Genomic DNA, 21,536 nt, shown 5'->3' on the forward strand with positions numbered 1-21,536 from the left:
TTAATTTATAAATAAGAAATGATCACTTTTTGCATTACTTATGACTTTCCGAGGCATTGTCAAAGGAAGTCAAGCATGCTATAGTTGAAGGCCATTCAAAATCCTTTTTTCGTTCTGTAAAAGTATTTTAATTAAAAGATACTAAAATTTTTTAGGTTTTTTTTTAATTGAGTATGTATAGTTTCATGTCTTTAAATCCTAGTTTTAAATGTTGATTTTTATATTACATTAACATGCAGTTTCTTTTTATAGTTAAAACAGAAATGGTCCCACCACTGTCAGCTTTCCAGGTAGAGAATTTTGATCCTCCTCCCGATGAAGAATTGATATGTAGCATATGTCGCTGTGTCTTCTGTAATCCAGTGGAATGCCCTTGTCATCATGTGTTCTGCAAGAAATGCATAACAGACTGGCTTTCTGTACAAAGAACCTGCCCTGTTTGTAGAAAACGGACTCACACTTCCCAAGTACAGCCAGTAATTCCACTTATCAGAAATATGATATTAAAATTGACCCTTCAATGTCCTAATGTAGAACATGGATGCAAGGAGAAAATTATATTAGAAAACTTTGAAAGTCATGTAGGGATTTGTGAATTTCAATTGGTGGAGTGTAAAAATGAAAACTGTAATGAAAGGATTGTCAGAAGAGATGTTGCAAAACATGAGCAAAAGGAATGTAAACATCGCTTAGTTAGGTGTCATCGTGAGTGTCTTCTGTTGCTTCCTCCAAAAGCTGCTAAGAAACATGATTGTGTAGAAGAATTACGGAAGCAGATTGCTGGTATGCATTATATATATTGTGTTCTTACTGAAGACTATAAAAATGATATTTGGTAAAGTTTACCGTAATAGGCACCTGTCAGGTGTGCAACGTTAATGCTATTGCACATAGGGCAATTAAGCATTATTATACATGCATGAAATTATATTAGTCAGTTTTATTTAATGGTATCTATCTGTAGGGAATTAGGCGTATAAAGCCCAAACTAACAAGTTAGTAAAAGTAAACTAGCTTTAGCCTGGAAGGCCTAAATAAAATTATATTAACAAAAATAAAAAATTTATGATAAACGATGAAAATTGTAAATAACATTAACTCACTTGGTCATCGGTCTGCTACTTCTTCGGGAGCTTTGAGCAGACCGATAGCCAGACTAAAAGAATGTCTCATACATACCCGTTTCTGTTGTCCCCATTCCAGTTTTGCCTGATTTTAATTTTTAGGTAATTGTATAGAAATTAATAGAAATTAAATGAGAAGTGCTAATAATTGAGAAAAGATGTGTTAAATTAAAATTTTGTAAAATTAGTATTAAATTAAAATTTTGTAAAATTAGTGTTAAATTTAAATTTTGTAAAAATAGTGTCAGAATCAGCAAACTGGGATAGGTGACACAAAGCCCAATGGGTATGTATCAGATTAAATGAGAATGGGTTCTTACTTCCTTCTTTTTGTGTAAAGGGATCAATTCCCGCCTTCTGGTTGTTTTATGTGTGCTGCTTAAATTATACTGAGCAGCTGCACTTTTCATTGACTATGGTGTGATGGTGAAATTGCTGTAGGCAATATGCCCTATGTCAATGCAAATGTTCTGATAGCCTTGAGAGGGTTTTTATTTGAGTTACTGAGAGGATGGTTTGCCTCTGATGGTGGAAGGAACCTAAATGAAATGTGTTGATACAAGTACAATAAGTTAGTATGATTAAATACCAGAAGTATGTTAATGAAAAGGTGTGTAAATATATAGGAAATGCTACCCCTGGACCAAGGGCTGGGTATAGCTTTTCTAAGGCATAACGACCAATGTATGTCCGAGGGGAATAGCTATATACATATTTACAGTCTCCTTCAATGTGAATTTTCATCGTGTCTCTAGGTTTTATACTGTGTTTGTAATTAAATGAAGGGATATGAACATTGTGTTTAAAATATCTTAGGCACGATTATTCTGTTGTTGGGAGATTGATGCAAGTTGATAAATTACCAATTATTAGATTGTATGTTTTTTTTTGAGGGGGGGGAGGATTTTTGGTCAGCCAGGTTACAGTGCGATCAGATGATGAGCCTATTCTTAGTGCAATAAACCTGGGAATCAAAATTGGGAAGTAATTTCTCTGGGCAATAAACTTTATCTTAGTTTGAAGGACACTGGTTTTCCGACAACCAGGAAAGATGGGCTACGAGCCATTTATTGGTGTTATAGTTCTAAACTGGTTCAGTGTATTTTCAATAAGTGTATTGGGGTTGGGGTGGTGTAGATTGAGGTTCGCAAGTATGGCCGCTTTAATATGGTGTCTGCTGTAATTGGCAGGTATATTCATGATGAGATTATCTATCAGTTTTTTTATTGCTCCAGTCATGTTATCTAGATTATTGCAAATGTGTATTAACCTGTTTGTCTGATTTATAATAGTTGCCATGAATATGTTTAGCCAAATTGCTCTCCCAGTTGGTAAGCTTTATTGCTGGGAAGCTAAAATGGTCTCTTATAATGTCGAGTGCAAACATTGTCATTGGTGATGATGATTTGGCTGTCAAGATAGTAAGCTTGTAGGTTGCTATCCAGGTTGGTGCGTTCTATGGTTAAATCTGCAGGATAAATTTCCTGGACTATAATGTCGAAATTGATAACGAGGACATCATCAATGTATCTGTAGAATGTAATTTCTTCTTTGATATTGTTTTCGAAATAATGCAGGTAAAGGTTTGCTATGGAGCAAGAACTACTAGCCCCCCATAGCCACTCCCCTACTCTGCATGTAAATGCTGTCTCCCATAAGTACGTAATTGTTTTTGACACTAAGATTAATAAAGTCGTGCCAATACTGTTTATTATATCCCATTATATTCTGATAAGTTTTGTAGTAGTGTAAAAGAATGTTTTTTAAATTGTCGTGTGATATACTGGTGAAAAGGTTTTTAAAATCTTAAGTGTGTAGACTTCTGATTCTATTGTTTTTGATGTAGTCTAAATATTTTCTGTTATTGGAGATAAATTTAGTATTAGTGAGTTGGTTGGCTATACTATTTAATTTGGCCTCCATTAAATTACTGGATGGTTTTATGTAGCTATTTCTGCCAGAGGTAATGAACCTTTTTCCAATTGGGACTTTATGGAATTTGCGGATACAATATACGAAAGGGTATCTTGTATTATCTATTTTTAATTTGATTTTTTTGTGAATGGCTAAGTTTTTTTGGTAATGCAGCTAGGTGTGGAGTTCACGAGCTTATATGTATCGCTGAGATTCTTCTCCTCTTTAAGCGTATCAATGTAGAATTTTTTGCATATAATGCTGAATTTTGTCATTGGCCTTATCTGTATTTGTAATGACGAATTTATTTTGTAGTTCTTTCGTTTTATAATTAATTCTTTTAAGGTTGTATTGTTTAATGTAATTTTGCAGTGGTATGATTTCTTTGAATCTAGCCAGGATAAGTTCGGTAGAAATATTTATCCAACTTTTGAAAGGCTTATACTGGTGTGTTGAATTTGTAGGCGGTTTTAAAGGCAAATTGTAGAAGATCCATGTAAATAGATTTGCGTTTGATTTTTAGGTTTGCTTGGGTGTTGGGTCTGAATTTAGTTCTCTTTTTCATAATCTCTCTTAGGGTATGGTCCTCTGTAATGTTAAGGTCGCCTGTAATGATATGATTGTAATGGTGGTTCTATGAATTTTTTATATTTGTTTTCCTGGCAGTAACAGGGTTGATCTGTGGTGTTCATATTAGCAATGGTATTTTTATAGTTACATATGGCCATCCTTGTTGGCTTGTTTCTGATTTCTATGTTGATATTTTTTATAGGAAGGTATGCCTTGGTTTTATTTATGATATCTCTGATGTTGACGTAGTCAAATGAACGATTAAGGAATTTTATAATTCAGTATTCTTTTGTTGTTCTATCTGGGTAATCAATTCCAATTCTGAATTTAAATATATCTTTTAAAGTATGGATGAGATGTATGTTCTGGATATTGAGTTTTTTTTTAAGTATCAGACCGATAACCAAGTGAGAGAATGTTATATACAATTTTCATTGTTTTTTATAATTTTTTATTTTCATTTTCATTAATATAATTTTATATAGGTTAATAATTTTACAAAGCTAATTTACTTTTACTAACTTGTTAGTTTGGTCCTTATACACCTAAATCCCTACAGATAGATACCATTAAATGAAATTGACTAATATATATATTATATTCTCACACGCACATGGGCGCACGTGCGTGTTATTACTATAGTTTATGCAGTTGTGTTTTTGGTTACAGGTCAGGGAAACATGTACACAAAGATTAGGATGCCGCTTTGAGTGAGTTTTGATGGACACAGATTGCCACGTTAGTTTCATGCCCTGAAAGTGAGGGCGCTGGGAGGAATTGAGCAAGAGTCCACTCTGTATCTTCTTTGTGGATTAACAGTTTGTAACTTGCTACCATTGTTATACGATACAACGTGTGCACCGAACTAGATTGTGTAAGGTCTAACAGAAAACTAGATAGCGAGTATAGTAGTATCAATTAATCAGTAAAATTTATTAATCTTATTAAATTTCATTGTCAATTGAATTTTACTTTAACTAAATAAATATAGTGACCTAGTTTTTACAAACGTAACATCATAAATTAATAAGAAATAAAATAAGAAAGTCATATAACGTAACTCAGGTATAACATTTTATACCGAAACACACACACACACATATATATATATATAGTGTTATAACTATATTGGGATATAAGTTTAGGGTTATATTTTGTATTGGAATTTTATTGAACTTGAATAGAAATCATGACTCAGACCAGAGCAGCAAAGCAAAACGCTCAAACAAATGGAAGTGCTGTGGTTCAGGGGAGAACTGGGGGGGGGCGCAGTTGTCCTCTGAATCACGGTCTACTGAAATGCACTGCTTGTTTGATGTTTGTGGAGCATCAGGAATGGGACATGATATTGCAAAGGGGAATGTCTTTGTGTGTGTGCGCGATGTAAGCAGTGCGAGGAAATCAGGTGCCAACTCAGCATTGTTATGGGCTTATATGAGAGCTTGAAGGACAGGGTGGATGCCCTCAAAGGATTTAAATTGAAGGGCCCATCAAGCTGTCGGCCGCACACATCAATGCCAGAGCTTGCACTTGAACATCAAGCAACACAGCGGCAAACCCCAAGTCACTTTTAAGGGCACAAAGGGTGATATTGTTGTACACGTTGGTACTTATGATATTAAGAGTAGGAGACCGGCGAAATTATTTAACAAGTACAAGTCAATGCTGAAAAAAAGCCACGAGTTAGGGTTGAATTTGAAAGTATCTGCAATTCTGCCCAGACATGATAGGAGGGAGTATATGATGAGAGCCTTGTCGATCAATTCAGCCCTGGAGAGATTGTGCAATGCTCAAGGGGCAGAATTTTTCTCAGCCCTGACTGTGCTTGTTAACAGGAGAGACTGCTTCTACGGGGATGGGATACACTTAAATAGAAAGGGTGCAAGAATATTTGCTGATGCTATCGAGGCACAGTTAGATGGGTTGGAAAACTGCTAGCTTGGGGGGGGGGAATACATGGACTAATAGATTAACAGTAGCTGCTGGCAGAGCTAAAAGTGATTCTTGCACTACTTCTATTGAAAGGCAATTGAGCAGCAGTCTGGAAAACAAGGCAATGGGGATTTCCAGGACTGTTGGAAGTCATAGTGGAACAAGTAAATACATGGGCTGTGTTAGGGTAACTAAGAGTAGAAACAGGTGCATGTATACTTGCATGTACACCAATGCTAGGAGTATAGTTAATAAGTTCAATGAGCTTGAAGTGCTAGTCAAGACATCAAAGGCAGATATTGTTGGGCTATCAGACACATGGTGTCACACAGACGTAAGCAGTGCAGAACTGAAATTTGGGGAGTACAATGCGTACAGAAAGGATAGACAGGACAGAAAGGGAGGAGGGGTTATGTTGTTAGTTAAGAAACACAAAATCTAAGGAAGTGCATCTGATTGATGTTGGTGGGCAATGCAATGTTGAGTCTGTTTGGTGTGACATAAGCACTGGGAAAGGATAAATGAGAGTAGGTGTGTGTTATAGGCCGTATGAATCTGATGAGTATAATGAGCAATTGTGCAGAGAAATAGTGGGCCAGTAAATCAGTGTCTTATAATGGGGATTTTAATTTCCCAGAGATTGTCTGGAATTTGTGGGTTGGTCACTCACACACTAGCAAGCCTTTTGTGGATATATTGGATGATTGTTTTCTACAGCAGCATGTTCGGGAGGCAACTAGAGGGAGTAATACTCTTGATCTGATTATCTTTAGTGATTCTTCATGCATCAAGAATCTGCAGATAAAGGAACCACTAAGTGGCAGTGATCGCAGTGTGCTGAAGTTGGATTTACTCAAAGAGGTAACTACAATCAAGAGTAAAGGGAAGGGTTTTTGCTTTCATAAAGGTGACTATGGTGGTCTGAGACAGTATTTAAATTCTACACGGTGTGACCAACTGATGATGATGTTCCCAACAGCAAATTCCAAAAAAGAAGCTTTCAAAGAATTAATCTTGGAAGCTGCTAGGCTTTTCGTACCAACAAAGAAATAGTTCAAGATTTAGGTCTAAATGGATGTCAGATGAACTAATTAGACATATGACAGAGAAGAAAATGCATGGGATACATATAAATTAACATGTGACACAGAAGCCTATGATAGATATAAGCTGGTCTGTAACCAAATTACAAAGGAGGTTAGGCAGGCGAAGCCAGATTACGAGAAATCTTTGGCAAAGAAAACAGCAAAGAGTTCTTTTTTTATGTATACTCTAGAAGGAAGGGGATAAATCAGATTGGTCCACTTGATATCGATGGTTCAACTGTTGATGATCCTGCTCAGGTAGCTAACAAACTAAATGAATATCTTGCATCTACATTCTCACATGAGGAGTTATTCAGGGAGGGGAATGCCAGAGGTGTATTCAATTCTGGCAGTAAGCTGGATAATCTTGTAATAACTGAGAGTAAAGTGGAAGAATTTTTGAAGATAAACATAAGTAAGGCACCTGGGGTGGATGGAATCTATCTAGTTATATTAAAGGAGGCAGCAAATGAAGTAAGCACACCCTTAGCCATAATTATGAGAGCTTCTTTGGACTCAGGGGAGGTACCCATGGACTGGAGATGTGCAAATGTGACCCCAATCCACATTTCGGAGGAAATGTGACCCCAATCCACAAAGGAGGATCAAAGGGAGACACAGGTAATTACATACCTGTTGGTTTAACTTCTGTTCCAGGAAAATTAATGGAGGCACTGGTTAAAGAAGCATTCCATGATTATCTATACAAGACGTCAGTTATAGCTCGGATGCAGCATGGGTTTGTTAAGGAGAAGTCTTGTCTGACTAATTTGATTGGATACTATGATGTAGTCACAAAGGAACTGGATGCAAAGAATAACTTTGATATCATATATTTGGATCTTAGAAAGGCTTTTGATACTGTTGCACATGGAAGACAGCTGCACAATTGGAGCAGTGTGGCATTGGAGGCAAATTGCTGCTATGGATAAAGGGTTGGTTGAGTGGGAGAAGACAGAGTGTTAAACAATGGACATTTCTCTTCATGGACTAATGTTATTAGTGGAGTCCCTCAGGGTTCAGTGTTGGGTCCATTGTTGTTTTCTGTATTTATAAATGATATTGATGATGGCATATCAGGCTTAATGTCCAAGTTTGCAGACGATACTAAGGTTGGCATGGTTGTTAATGACAGTACACTGCTGCAACAGGATCCAGAAAAGTTGAACAGATGGGCTGAGAGGTGGCAAATGAAGTTTAACATTGACAAATGTTAAGTACTACATATGGAAACCAGTAATCTCAAAGTAACGTATCAACTCTGTGGTACCACACTGACAGTGGTAGAGAATGAAAAGGGCTTGGGGTAATTGTGCAGGCAGATATGAAGTTTTCTGAGCAGTGCAGACTGTCTGCAAGAGTAGCTTATGGTGTCTTGTCAATGATATACAGGAATTTTTCTAGTCGGGATAAGGAGGTGATGATCCCCTTGTATAAAGCAATGGTCAGGCCACACCTTAAGTACTGTATACAGGTCTGGAGGCCTCATTTTTAGAAGGGTGTAGAGCTGCTGGAATGAGTACAGAGAAGGGCAACAAGATTAGTGAACAGAACAAAGGGTTGCTCTTACGAAGAAAGGCTTAAATTTTAGCAAATTATAGTGTCTGGAGACTAGACATCTGCGATGAGATCTGATTGAGGTGTATAAAGCGTTGAATGGTTTTAGCATGCTCAATGCTGATGGGATTCTTCCTCTTGCTCAAAATAATCACTTGAAAGGGCATAAATTCAAATTGAGGATTGTAGGATGTAGGATTGAGGATTGCAGGTTGTAGGATTAATGTGCAGAAGTTTGCCTTTTGCCAGTGGGTGGTTGATTGCTGGAACAAACTTCCATCTATCTTTGTAGAAGTTGATAGCTTAAATAGATTCAAGGCAGAACTTAACAAACATTTGGAGCGAGGGGATGGGTGAAATAAGGGTTTTTTTTTTTTTTTTTTTTTTGGCTGATGCTATATAAGCTTGCTTTCTTGCATCATGTGCCCATGTAAATGCTAACTGAGGTCTGGTCACTCACATCATGATTTATGTTTCCAAGAGTTAGGAGATACTAGTGATAAAAAATAGTTAAGCGAGAGAATTGCACAAGATATTTATATTGATATTCAAGGAGTAATTTTCTGGGAGGGATTTTTTCTAGTGGTTATTGTGCACGATGAAGTGGTAATAGTAAACATTATCTGGACTTCTTTCAACAGCTGTGTTTGTAAGAATTGTACAGTTGGTGGTTCTGCTCAAACAGTTGGGAGTACAATTGGGAGTGATTCTGAATATCACAAAGTGATATGTAGGATTCGGAGGATTTGTGATATGTAGAATCCTCCGAATGTACTCGCTCCAAATTTTGTGTGATGTGGTATTTGTTTTGAGGTGCCTCCGTAGCCAGGTGGACAGGAGCAGCAGTGCGTAACACACGTTTCTTGATTAGACCAGGGTTCGAGCCCGTGACCACCAAATACGGAGGATGCAGAAAGGTCAGCGAATGACCACTGCATATCCTCAGAGCAATAGGCCTTTGTTGCTAATGCTCCTAAAAACCAAATAACAAACAAACAATTCGTTTTGACTATAGTTAATTTGGTTTTCAGGTGACCATATAGTTGTAAGCAGATTGCAGTTCATTACATTTCAGGTGCATCAGCAAAGTAAATAGTAATAATTCATGGTTTATAACAAAAAAAAAAAAGAAAAAAGAGCAATGAGTTTTATATGCAAACTAAGAACATTTTATTTGTGCATCCATCATATTTCCCCATTCATTCCTCCAATTAGTGCATGGCAACAAACAATATTCAGTGGTTCAACTACAGTATATGATATACGGATAATACCTTTATTGATATGTATAAAAAAACAAATAATAATTTCCAGATTTCCATTAGTTTGATTTTAATGAAATTTGTGATGGCTTAACAAATATAAAATTTTGTACTACTAATCAAGTACTTTTTTTTTTTTTTTTTCCTCCCTATTCAGTCAAAATTTTATACAGTATATGGAAAGTTCAATGAAAATAAAATATTCCAACTTCCAAATTATGGTATACTTAATATAATTTGTAAAGGGAAAAGCAAAAAGTTTCACACAGTTCCAATTGCTTCACTGAGCTCTTGGTATTATGCATCTCTGATAATACGTTTTCCACAATAGATAATTGTCTGTATTGCATACTGAATGGTCACAATCCTTTAGACTAGTTAATTTTGTTTTAGTAGTATATAGGAAAATACAAATGAATAAAAGTTGCAGTGTCAGTAATGTTTACAAACAAAAATTGAAAGTTCACACAATTTCTTTAGGGAAGGAACTGACTGCAGTAATAATTGCAGTCTGTGTTCCTTCATGCTTGAATTATGAAACTCAGAAACTGAGTGATCCATTGCATATTACCAATGAGTTACTAATCTTGTTCATGATTAGCAGTTTGACTATTCCATGACCTAACAAATGTCTCTGTGTTGGAGTGCAGTAAAAACTTGCTTTGAGGTGAAATCTCACTTCTTTTTGAGCTCTAACATGCTACAGTGGTGGCCATCGAAGGCCTAAATTTGTAGATCCTTGGGTGGCTTGCCTTGCTGCTTCTCATATTCACCATTTTTATAAACTTAGCCATGAAATTGTTGTTGGATAATGGATTGCCTGTTTTTGGAGGTTTGACTGTAGTATGATACTACTTCAACTTATATTTCCAGTTCAGTCTATGTAGAAATCTATATTTGTCTGCATAAATTGATTGGAAGGTAGATGGGGTTGTAGATGCCCACATTTCTATGGTGTACAATACTCTGGGCTGAATGTATGTATGTATGTGTGGGTCAAAGACAACTACTAAGTATGTATACTAGTTAATAGTTGGAATATGTGTGCCATGGTGGTACAGTGATAGTTTAGGTGGCTGTATGTTAGCATTAGTAGAGGGTTTTTGATGCAAGAAAGCAACTTTATTATTATTATTATTAGCCATATGGTGCAAGGAAGCCTGAGGCTTATGCTGCACTGGCCAAAAAAAAATTTCCAAGTTACCCTGACACACACACACACACACACACACACACACACACACACACACACACACACACACACACACACACACACACAGAGAGAGGAATCATGATATCCAGCTCATGACTCTGGGTGTGCCGCATCCACACTCACCAGATGTGAGCGCCTGGGGTTATATATAGCATTAGCCAAAAAAGAAAAAAGAAAAACCTTCCCATTTCACCCATCCATTCACTCCAAATGCTTGTGTAGTTCTGCCTTGAACTTATTTAAATTTTCAACCTCCACTATGAAAGTTGTAAGCTTGTTCGAACTATCAACCACCTGCTGGCTAAAGGCAAATTTCCACACATCTATTCTACAATTGTCTTTCCTCAGTTTGAATTTGTGTCACCTCAGGTGAGTAATCTGAGCAAGAGGAAGAATTCCATCAGCATTGAGCTTGCTCAAACCATTCAAAGCCTTATACACCTCAGTGAGAGCCTTGTTAATCAATTCAGCCCTGGAGAGATTGTGCAAGGCTCATTGGGTAGAATGTTTCTTAGCGTGGTCTATTCTTGTTAACAGGAGAGATTATTTCTACAGGGATGGGATAACTTAAATAGAAAGGGTGCAAGAATATTTGCTGATGCTATCGAAGCAGTGTTAGGTGGGTCAGAAAACTGCTAGCTTGAGCGGGTGAATCACAGACTAATAGATTAACAGTAGCCGTAGGCAGAGGTGAAAGTGATTCTTGCACTGCTTCTATTGGAATGAGAAGTTGCCTGAAAAGTGAGGTGCTGGGGATTTCAAGGACTTCTCAGAGTCATCATGGAACGAGTAAATACATAGGCTCTTTCAGGGTAACTAATAGTAAGAACATCTACATGTATACTTACATGTACACCAAAGCTAGGAGTATAGTAATGAAATTTGAAGTATGTGAAGTGCTGGTCAAGACATTAAAGGCGGTTATTGTTGGGATGTCAGATGTGGTGTCACATGGCTTTGGAAATTCAGAATTCGAATTTGGGAGTACAATGTGCACTTAAAGGATAGATAGGATAGAAAGGGAGGTGGGGGGATTACTGTTAGTTAAGAAACAAAAATTCTAAGGAAGTGTATACAGTTTACATGGGTGGACAGTGCAATGTTCAGTCAGTTTGGTGTGACTTAAGGACTGGGAAAGCAAAATTGTGAGTAGGAGTGTGTTATAGGCCTAATGACTCTGATGAGTACAGTGAACAATTGTACAGAAAAATAGTGGGCCAGTAAATCAGAATATCTTATAATGGGCGATTTTAACTTCCCTTATATAGACTGGAATTTGTGGGTGGTCACTCATACTAGCAAGACTTTTGTGGATTTATTGATGCTTGTTTTGAACAGCAGCATGTTCGAGAGGCAACCAGAGGGAGTAATACTCTTGATCTGATTATCAGCAGTGATTATTCATACATTAAGAATCTGCAGATAACAGAATCATTAGGTGGCAGTTTTAACAGTGTGCTGATATGGGTTTCACTCAAAGATGTAACTACCATCAGGGGTAAAGAAAGGTTTTTGCTTTCTTAGAGGTGACTATAGTGGTCTCAGACAGTTTTTAATTTCTATATAGTGGGACTAACTGATGATGTTACCAACAGCAAATTTTAAATGGGCAGCATTCAAGGAAGTAAACTTGGAAGCTACTAGGCTTGCTCTAACTAAGAAATATTGTTCAAGGTTTAGGCCTAAATGGATGTCAGATGAACTAATGAGACTTGTGGCAGAGAAGAAAATGCATGAGATGCATATAAATTATCAGAAGGTACAAAACCTTAGTTAGGCACGTTATGACCTTGCTGCCATTGCACCATAAAGCCCATAAATAAATAAATAGGAGATACAGAAGCTTATATTAGATATAAGGTATTCTGTAATTGTTACAAAGATCGTTAGGCAAGTGAAGGCAGATTACAAGAAATCTTTGGCAAAAAGATGCAAAGAAAAACAGCAAAGACTTCTTTACTTAGGTAAACTCTAGAAACAAGGGGATGAATCAGATTGGTCTACTTGATATGGATTGTTGGTCTTTTTATTATCCTTCTCAAGTTGCTGTCAAACTGAATGAATATTCTGCATCTACATGAGGAATTCTGTAGGGAAGTGGAGGCCAAAAAGTTATCAAACTCTAATAGGCAGCTAAATGATTTTGTATTAACTGAGAGCAAAGTGGAGGAGAAATTGTTGGAGTTGAATATAAGAATGGCACTTAGTGTGGATGGGATCTAACCAGTTTTATTAAAGGAGGCTGCAAAGGAAGTAAGCAAACCCTTAGTCATGATTATAGAACATCCTTGGACTCAACGGAGGTCCATTTGGAGACCCGTTAGTTTGACTTCTGTTTCAGGGAAAATAATGGAATCACTGGTTAAATGTGCACTGCTGGATCATCTAGACAAGACTGCAGTTATAGTTCAGACACAGCATGGGTTTGTTAAGAGGAAGTCTTGTCTGATCAATTTGATTGGATACTATGATGTGCTCACGAAGGAACTGGATGCAAAAAAATAATTTTTATATCATATACTTGGATTTTTGGAAAGATTTTGATACCGTTGCATATGGAAAATGACTGTACAAATTGGAGCAGTATGGTATTAAGGGCAAGTTGTTGTTATGGATAAAGGGATGGTTGAGTGGTAGAAGACTGAGTGGTAATCAGTGGACACTGTGCTTCATGGAATAATGTTATTAGTGGAGTTTCCCCATTATTCACCATTGTGCCCATTGTTCTTTTCTGTATTTATCAATGATATTGATATCATGATTTGTATCAAGCTTAATATCAAAGTTTGCAGACGATACAAAGATTGGTAGGGTTGCTAATGACAGCACACTACTGCAACAGGATCTAGAAAAGTTGAGCAGATGGGTTGAGAGGTGGCAACTGAAGTTTATCATTGACAAATGCAAAGTACTGCATATGAGTAGCAGTAACTGCAGTACCAACTGTGCAGTACCACACTCATGGTAGTGAAGAATGAAAAAGACCTGGGGCCAGTAATTGTGCAGTCAGATACAAAGATTTCTGATCAGTACAGACGGGCTGCAAGAGTAGCTCATTGGGTCTTGTCAATGATATACAGGAATTCTGCTAGTAGGGATAAGGAGGTGATTATTCAGTTGTATAAGGCAATGGTCAGGCCACACCTTGAGTGCTGCATACAGGTCTGGGGGCCTCATTTTAGGAAGGATGTAAAGCTGCTGGAATGAGTATAGAGGAGGGCAATGAGATTTGTAAGTGGAACAAAGGGTTGCTCTTACCAAGAAGGGCACTGCAAATTGCAGTGCCTGGAGACTAGGAACCTGCGAGGTAATCTAATTGAGGTGTTTAAGGCCTTGATTGTTTTGGCCAAGCTGAATGGTACTTGAATTTCAAGAGAGGCTTTTGATACTATGGCACATTAGCATTAGTAGAGGCATACGATACAAGAAAGTAAGCTTATGCAGCATCAGCAAAAAAAAAAAAAAAAAAAAAAAAACGCTCCCATTTCACTCTTCTGTTCGTTCCAAATACCTGTCCATCTTAGCCTTAAATTTTTTAGGCTATCAATTCCACAACAAAAGATGGAAGTCTGTTCCACCAATAAACTATCCACTAGCTAAAGGCTTTTGGACAACTCTCCTACAACTGTCTTTTTTCAATTTGAATTTATGCCCTTTCAGGTGATTATTCTGAGCAAGAGGAAGAATCCCATCAGCATTGAGCATGCTTAAACCATTGAAGGCTTTATACACCTCAATCAAATCACCTCGCAGGTGCCTAGTCTCCGGATACTGTAATTTGCAAAACTTGAGCCTTTCTTCGTAAGAGCAACCCTTTGTTTTATTCACTAATCTTGTTGCTGTTCTCTGTACTCATTCCAGCATGAGGCCTCCAGACCTGTATACAGTACTCAAGGTGTGGCCTGACCATTGCCTTATACAAGGAGATAATCACCTCTTTATCCCTGCTAGAAAAATTCCTGTATATCATTGACATGACACCATGAGCTACTCTTGCAGATCATCTGCACTGCTCAAAAAACTTCATATCTGCCTGCACAATTACCCCAGGTTCTTTTCATTCTCCACCACTGTCAGTTTAGTACCACAGAGTTGATACATTACTCTGGGGTTACTGCTTCCCATATGTAGTACTTTACATTTTGTCAATGTTAAACTTCATTTGCCACCTCTCAGCCCATCTGCTCAACTTTTCTAGATCCTGTTGCAGCAGTGTACTGTCAGTCATTAGTGTCCTTAACAACCCTGCCAACCTTTGTATCGTCTGCAAACTTGGACATTAAGCCTGATATACCATCATCAATAACATTTATAAATACAAAAACAATGGACCCAACACTGAACCCCGAGGGACTCCACTAATAACATTAGTCCATAAAGAGCAGTATCCATTGATTACCACTCTGTCTTCTCCCACTCAACCATCCTTTTTGTCAGGGGCTCTCTTTCTCTCTGTTCAATCTTCTCACTCTCTTGTTTATTCCCCTTGACTTATGGCCATATTACTTTTCGTATGATAATTATTCTGAATGAGATGATCGTCGGGCTGGGACAAAATCCGTGCTCTCGGCAAATCAAGGGCTGTTCTAACACTTAATTGGTGCAGCGTTGGATCGCGTTGCGATTTAAGATTGAGCGATTACAGAGTGTCAATTCAATCCCTGCTCTAACCTTTACTAGTTCTTACTTGTTTCTACTGGTGTATGAGAATATGGGCAGAGAGAGTGAGACATTATGTAACACATAACATTTATTAGAACAAAAGAAAACATCTGTACAGACTTGCACTCCATCTAGTGGTTTGTGTTAAGGTAAAGATATGTATACAGTAAACCCCCGCTATTCGCGGGGGTTACGTTCCTGAGAAATGCCGCGAATACTGAGTTATGGCTCCCATAGTAATAAAGGGGTTCTGTTCCAAAGTATGAAATATATAAAAAACTAGTCTAAAATTTTGTCTATGTATTATATGTACCTTCATAATATGACTACGTACATAGACAGTACATAATGAAATGCAAGCATATGGCATTGAAATGAAAATAAGAAACAATTTAATATTAAATGTAATATTTATTAGAAATTTCAAATAAATCTTTCAAACTAGTGCCTTTGCTAGCTAAAAAACTTATCCTGCCAATGCTATCACCAGTTTCGCTAAAGTGTTAATAAAGGAGTTTTGCCTTTTCATGAATAATGAGTGAACTTAACGGAATTTTATTTTGAGTTTGGTCTTCTATCCACAGATTTAAAGCCTTTTCCATTTTTACTAATTTAACATCACGAGTTACAGAGCAAATTTTTGAAGCAATTAGCGTATTTTCACTGACACTACGGCAGATTTTTTCTTCCGATTTTTTGATTGACCGTACCGTTGACTCATTGATTTTATGTTTTGCCACTGAGGAGACACTTTCACCATTAGAAATTTTGTCTAATAACTCAATTTTATTTGCTAATGTCATCACCTTCTTTGATCTTTTCACATTTCCCTTGTTATTCGTAGCCATATTTTTGTACGGGTTAGAAAGAACTTGTCCACAATAAAGTCGCTTTCTTCCGTTAACACACTCGAAAAAGTCTGTTTTACACTGCAAAACGGTAGATTTATCACCTTTGTAAGCATATCAATTTATAAATTGATAAATTTATTCCATTTATAAGCATATAAATGAAAAGCAAACGACAAAACGCCTAACACATACTGAACAAGGATTAGCGAGAAACATCCACGCTTGTGATTTTGTCACCCCTTTTCCCCCACCCACTGAGCGCTGTTTTGACGGGGAAAGATAATTTTAGGCACACCCATGTTTTTTTATGGCGGAAAATATTCACGGCACTTTAAAATTCACATTTTTTTAGGTTTCATTTTATATTAAATCAGCAACCGCAAATACGCGAAACCGCAAATAGCGGGGGTTTACTGTATATATTGCTTTTAGGTTTCCGTTCATAACAACAATATTGTATTGGCAAAAACATCTTCATAACATACTGGATTCTAGTATCACAAGAACTGTTCCTTCAGTAGACTTATTGTTTGGCACTGGTTTAACAAGCTACAACAGTCACAAACCTCTTCAACATAGAACAGAATGGTTGGATAACAGAAGAACCTTAGGTAATGTGCTTTTGGTATTCTTATTACCTTACGCTATCTTACGTTTGTTCTGATGTGAACAATCTCACCCCTTCTCGTTTCTCATTCCAAAAGCACCTTGCTGTAAGATTCCTGTGTACCACCAACCCTGTGAGAAATTCCGTTTCATTGTTAAATTAACAAAGATTAAATATTTAGGAAGGAAGCATTAAAATGGTATCTGTTGATGTTGTTTTCGAGGTTTACATTCACATAAATGAGATAATGGCTTACCGGTTAAATCTCTTGCTTCAGGACAGGTTATGAGACCTCCTTCCCTCTGGTGGAAACTAGGGTGTGACCTTCTGAGCCTAGTTTTCTTTGTCTCAGCTCCTCCTCGGCCGTTCTTAAGGCTGGAGTGACACTGACTGCTGAACCTTTCCTTCACATTGCCAAGACCCCTCGACATCTGTTACAAAAGCAAGAAGGTCTGCCCTCAATGCTTCACAGAACCATTTATATACTAACATTATCTCGTTCTATGTCACAGAGATAGAGTCATCCAAGAATGTCCATTTCACAGGACACTACCATTTTTGGTAATCGTCCCGCGAAAACAACTAGACATTCCACCTCCGCTGTAGCAATAAAACCCTTTTTAGTATCATTGTGGTCATGAGAACTGAGGCATTCTCCTCTCCTTTCGCTCTGTTGGTGAGAGGTTCACAACAGAGAACTAGGGTGAGAAATTGCGCAATATCTATCCATACACTCTTTCTGGAAAATAAGTTTCTCCTCCCTTATTGTATTAAACATAAGTTCCAAATGAATAGTTTTATAATTTTATCTTAAAGATTCCCAAGGTACAATTCTAACAATAGAATAGTTTATTTTGGGTAGACCGAAGAGTTTTGAAAAAGCTTGGTTTTTAATAATTTAAAATATCCTAAGACACTGTATTAACTATTTAGTAGTTAATTAATACTGCCCGATTATTGAGAGTTAGGAAACTCTCGGTCTAACACTTCATCCATCGCAGCAATTTGCATCCAGTGCCACACTGCTCCAATTTGTGCAGCAGTCTTCCATGTGCAACAGTATTAAAAACCTTTCTAAGATCCAAATATACGATATCAAAGTTATTCCCTGCATCCAGTTCCTTTGTGATCACATCATAGTATCCAATCAAGTTGGTCAGGCAAGACTTCCCCTTAACAAAACCATGCTGTGTCTGAGCTATAACTGAAGTCTTGTCTAGATGATCCTGCTGTGCTTCTTTAACCAGTGCCTCCATTAATTTCCCTGGAACAGAAGTTAAACTAACAGGTCTATAATTACTTGTGTCACCCTTTGATCCTCCTTTGTGAATTGGGATCACATTTGCGCATCTCCGGTCCATGGGTACCTTATTTTTTTTTATCTTCAATTTCTCTTCCACTTTCCTCTCAGTTATTACAAAATCATCTAGCTCACTGCCAGAGTTTAATTCACCTCTCGCATTCCCCTCCCTGAATAACTCCTCGTATGTGAATGTAGATGCAAAATACTCATTTAGTTTGTTAGCCACCTGAACAGGATCATCAACAGTTGAACCATCAATATCCAGTGGACCAATCTGATCCCTTTCCTTCTAGAGTTTACATAGGTAAAGAACTCTTTGTTGTTTTTCTTTGCATTCTTTGCCAAATATTTCTCATAATCTGCCTTTGCCTGCCTAACCTCCTTTGTGTCTTGGTTACAGACCAGCTTATATCTATTATAGGCTTCCATGTCACCCATTAATTTATATGTATCCCATGCACTTTTCTTCTCTGCCACAACCCCAGGGGGCTCATATCTGGTGAGTATGGGCTTGGCACACCCAGGGTTTTGAGCTGGATATCATCATTCTTCTCTTTCTTGGTGATTTCCTTTTACTTCTCTCTTTCTCTCTCTCTCTCTGGGTCACAGGGTAAATCAGTTTTTTTTTTTTTTTTTTTGCTGGTGCAGTATAGGCCTCAGGCTTCCTTGCACGTTATGGCTAATAATAATAATAATAATGTCTCATTAGTTCAACTGTCATCCATTTAGGCCTAAACCTTGAGCAATATTTCTTAGTTGGCATGTAAAGCCTAGTAGCTTCCAAGATTAACTCTTTGAATGCTTCCCATTTTGAATTTGCTGTTGGTAACATCATCAGTTGGTCCCACCATATAGAATTTAAATAGTGTCTCAGACCTCCATAGTCACCTTTACTAAAGCAAAAACCCTTCCCTTTATCCCTGATGGTAGTTACCTCTTTGAGTAAATCCAACTTCAGCACACTGTGATCACTGCCACCTAGTGGTTCCTTTATCTGCAGATTCTTGATGCATGAAGAATCACTACTGATAATCAGATCAAGAGTATTACTCTCTCTAGTTGCCTCCCGAACATGCTGCTGTAGAAAATAATCATCCAGTATATCCACAAAAAGTCTTGCTAGTGTGTGAGTGACCAACGCACAAATTCCAGTCAATCTCTGGGAAATTAAAATCCCCCATTATAAGACTCTCTGATTTACTGGCCCACTCTATTTCCCTGTACAATATCTTATTATACTCATCAGAGTCATTAGGCCTATAGCACACTCCTACTCTCAATTTTGATTTCCCTATGCTTATGTCACACCAAACTGACTCGACACTGCCCTGTCCATCGATATCGACTGGCTTCACTTCCTTGGACTTTGTGTTTCTTAACTAATAGCATAACCCCTCCTCCCTTCCTATCCTGTCTATCCTTTCTGTACGCATTGTATTCCCCAAATTCCAGTTCTGCATTCCTTATATATATGTGACATCACGTCTCTGATATCCCAACAATATTTGCCTTTGATGTTTTGACCAACACCTCAAATTCATCAAATTTATTTACTAAACTGCTAGCATTGGTGTACACGCAAGTATACGTGCACCTGTTCCTATTCATAGCTACCCTAACACAACCCATGTGTTTACTTGTACTGCAGTGACTCCCAGCAGTCTGCATCCACAAGTCTTGCTAGTGTGTGAGTGACCAATCCACAAGTTCTAGTCAATATCTGGGAAATTAAAATCCCCCATTATAAGACACTCTGATTTACTGACCCACTGCATCTTGTTTTCCAGTCTGCTGCTTATTCCAATAAAAGTAGTGCATGAATCACTTTCATCTCTGCCAGTGGCTACTGTTAATCTGTTAGCCGTGTATCCCCCCCCAAGCTAGCAGTTTTCCAACCCACCTAACACTGCCTTGATAGCATCAGCAAATATTGTTGCACCCTTTCTATTTAAGTGTATTCCATCCCAGAAACAGTCTCTCCTGTTAACATAAGACTGCTGTTGAAACTGTAGCTGTGGATAAAGTGATGGTTGAGTGGGAGAAGAGAGTGAGAGTGGTAATCAATGGACACTGCTCTTCGTGGAGTAATGGTTAATAGTGGAGCCCCCCCCCCAGGGTTCGTTGTTGGGCCCATTGTTTTGTGTATTGATCAGTGATATAGATGAAAGAATACCAGGCTTAATATCGATGTTTGCAGATGATACAAAAGTTGGCAGGGTGGTTATTAACAATAATAAGAGTATTCTTCTGCAGCAGGATCTTTTTTTTAAAGAAAACTCCAAATGCGAAAATTATCAGAACATATAGTACTTAGTACTGTGCATGGGTTGAGGGAGATAGGGAGGGAGGGGATACCGGAAACTTTGCTCTGGTGGCTAAGCATAGTTTTCACCATTTTAAGCCTCCATTAAGCAAAGTGTTGGTATTGTTTCAGTTGATGAGAATCATCTACCACCTAGAATTAGTATATATTAGTATTGTATTATTAGCTATTTTGTATTAGTAGTGGTACTAGTTAGCATTAGTAGTACCATGCATGGGTTGGAGGATAAGGGGGGGAGATGTTGGAAACTTTGCTCTGGAGACCAAATGTTAGACAGATGGACTAAGAAATGGCAGTTGAAGTTTATTTGCATTGATAAATACACAGTACTGCATGTGGGGGTAGCAGTAACCCCAGAGTAACATACCAACTGTGTGGTACTATATTTTGGGGTGAATGAAATTTACATATTGGTAAATGAAAAAGACCTGGGGATAATTGGGCAGTCAGATATGAAGTTCTCTAAGCAATGCAGGTAGGCTGCAGGATAGCTCATGGGATTTTGTCAGTGATATACAGGAATCTTGCTAGCATGGATAAGGAGATGATTATTCCATTGAATAAGGCAATGGTCAGACCCCAACTTGAGATCCAACCATTGCGTTATATAATGAGCCTTATACAACAGGTCTGGAGGCCTCATTTTAGGAAGAATGTAGAGCTTCCGGAATGAGTACAAAGAAGGGCAATGAGATTGGTGAGCAGAACAAAGGGGTGCTCTTACCAAGAAAGGCTTTACTTCAAATTGTAGAACTTACTTCATTTGTAGACTAGGTATCTGCAGACGATCTAATTGAAGTATTTAAGGTTTTAAATGGCTTCAGCAAACTCAATGCTGATAGGATGGGATTCTTCCTCATCTTACACACACACACACGAGAGAGAGAGAGAGAGAGAGATTCAAATTAAGGAAGGACGGTTGCATAATAGATATGCGGAAATTTGGCTTTAACCAGTGGGTGGTTGATTGTTGGAATAAACTTCCATCTGTTGTTGTGGAAGTTGATAGCTTAAATCCAAGGAAGAACTAGACAAACTGTTAGAGGGAGTGAATAGGTGAAATGGGAGGTGTAATTTTTTTTTTTTTTTCTGGCTGATGCTGTGTAAGTTTGCTTTCTTGCATCTTGTGCAAC

The 21,536-nt window shown here is 37.7% G+C and overlaps 1 protein-coding gene across 3 annotated transcripts in view; it reads left to right on the forward strand.

The window, feature by feature from the left end:
• LOC150083113 (uncharacterized) overlaps nucleotides 1-21,536 on the forward strand; it is an 87,311-nt gene that overhangs the window by 8,828 nt on the left and 56,947 nt on the right. For all 3 annotated transcript variants that reach the window (XM_090377804.1, XM_090377806.1, XM_090377803.1), the window contains exon 2: nucleotides 253-783. In XM_090377804.1, coding sequence (XP_090233930.1) covers nucleotides 264-783 — 520 coding nt within the window. In that variant the 5' untranslated portion in view covers nucleotides 253-263. The remainder of the gene's footprint in view (nucleotides 1-252; nucleotides 784-21,536) is intronic.

This window comes from Mastigoproctus giganteus, chromosome 7 (genome assembly GCF_048544385.1).
Source record: "Mastigoproctus giganteus isolate SK-2022 chromosome 7, ASM4854438v1, whole genome shotgun sequence".
In the NCBI taxonomy this organism is placed as follows: Eukaryota; Metazoa; Arthropoda; class Arachnida; order Uropygi; family Thelyphonidae; genus Mastigoproctus; species Mastigoproctus giganteus.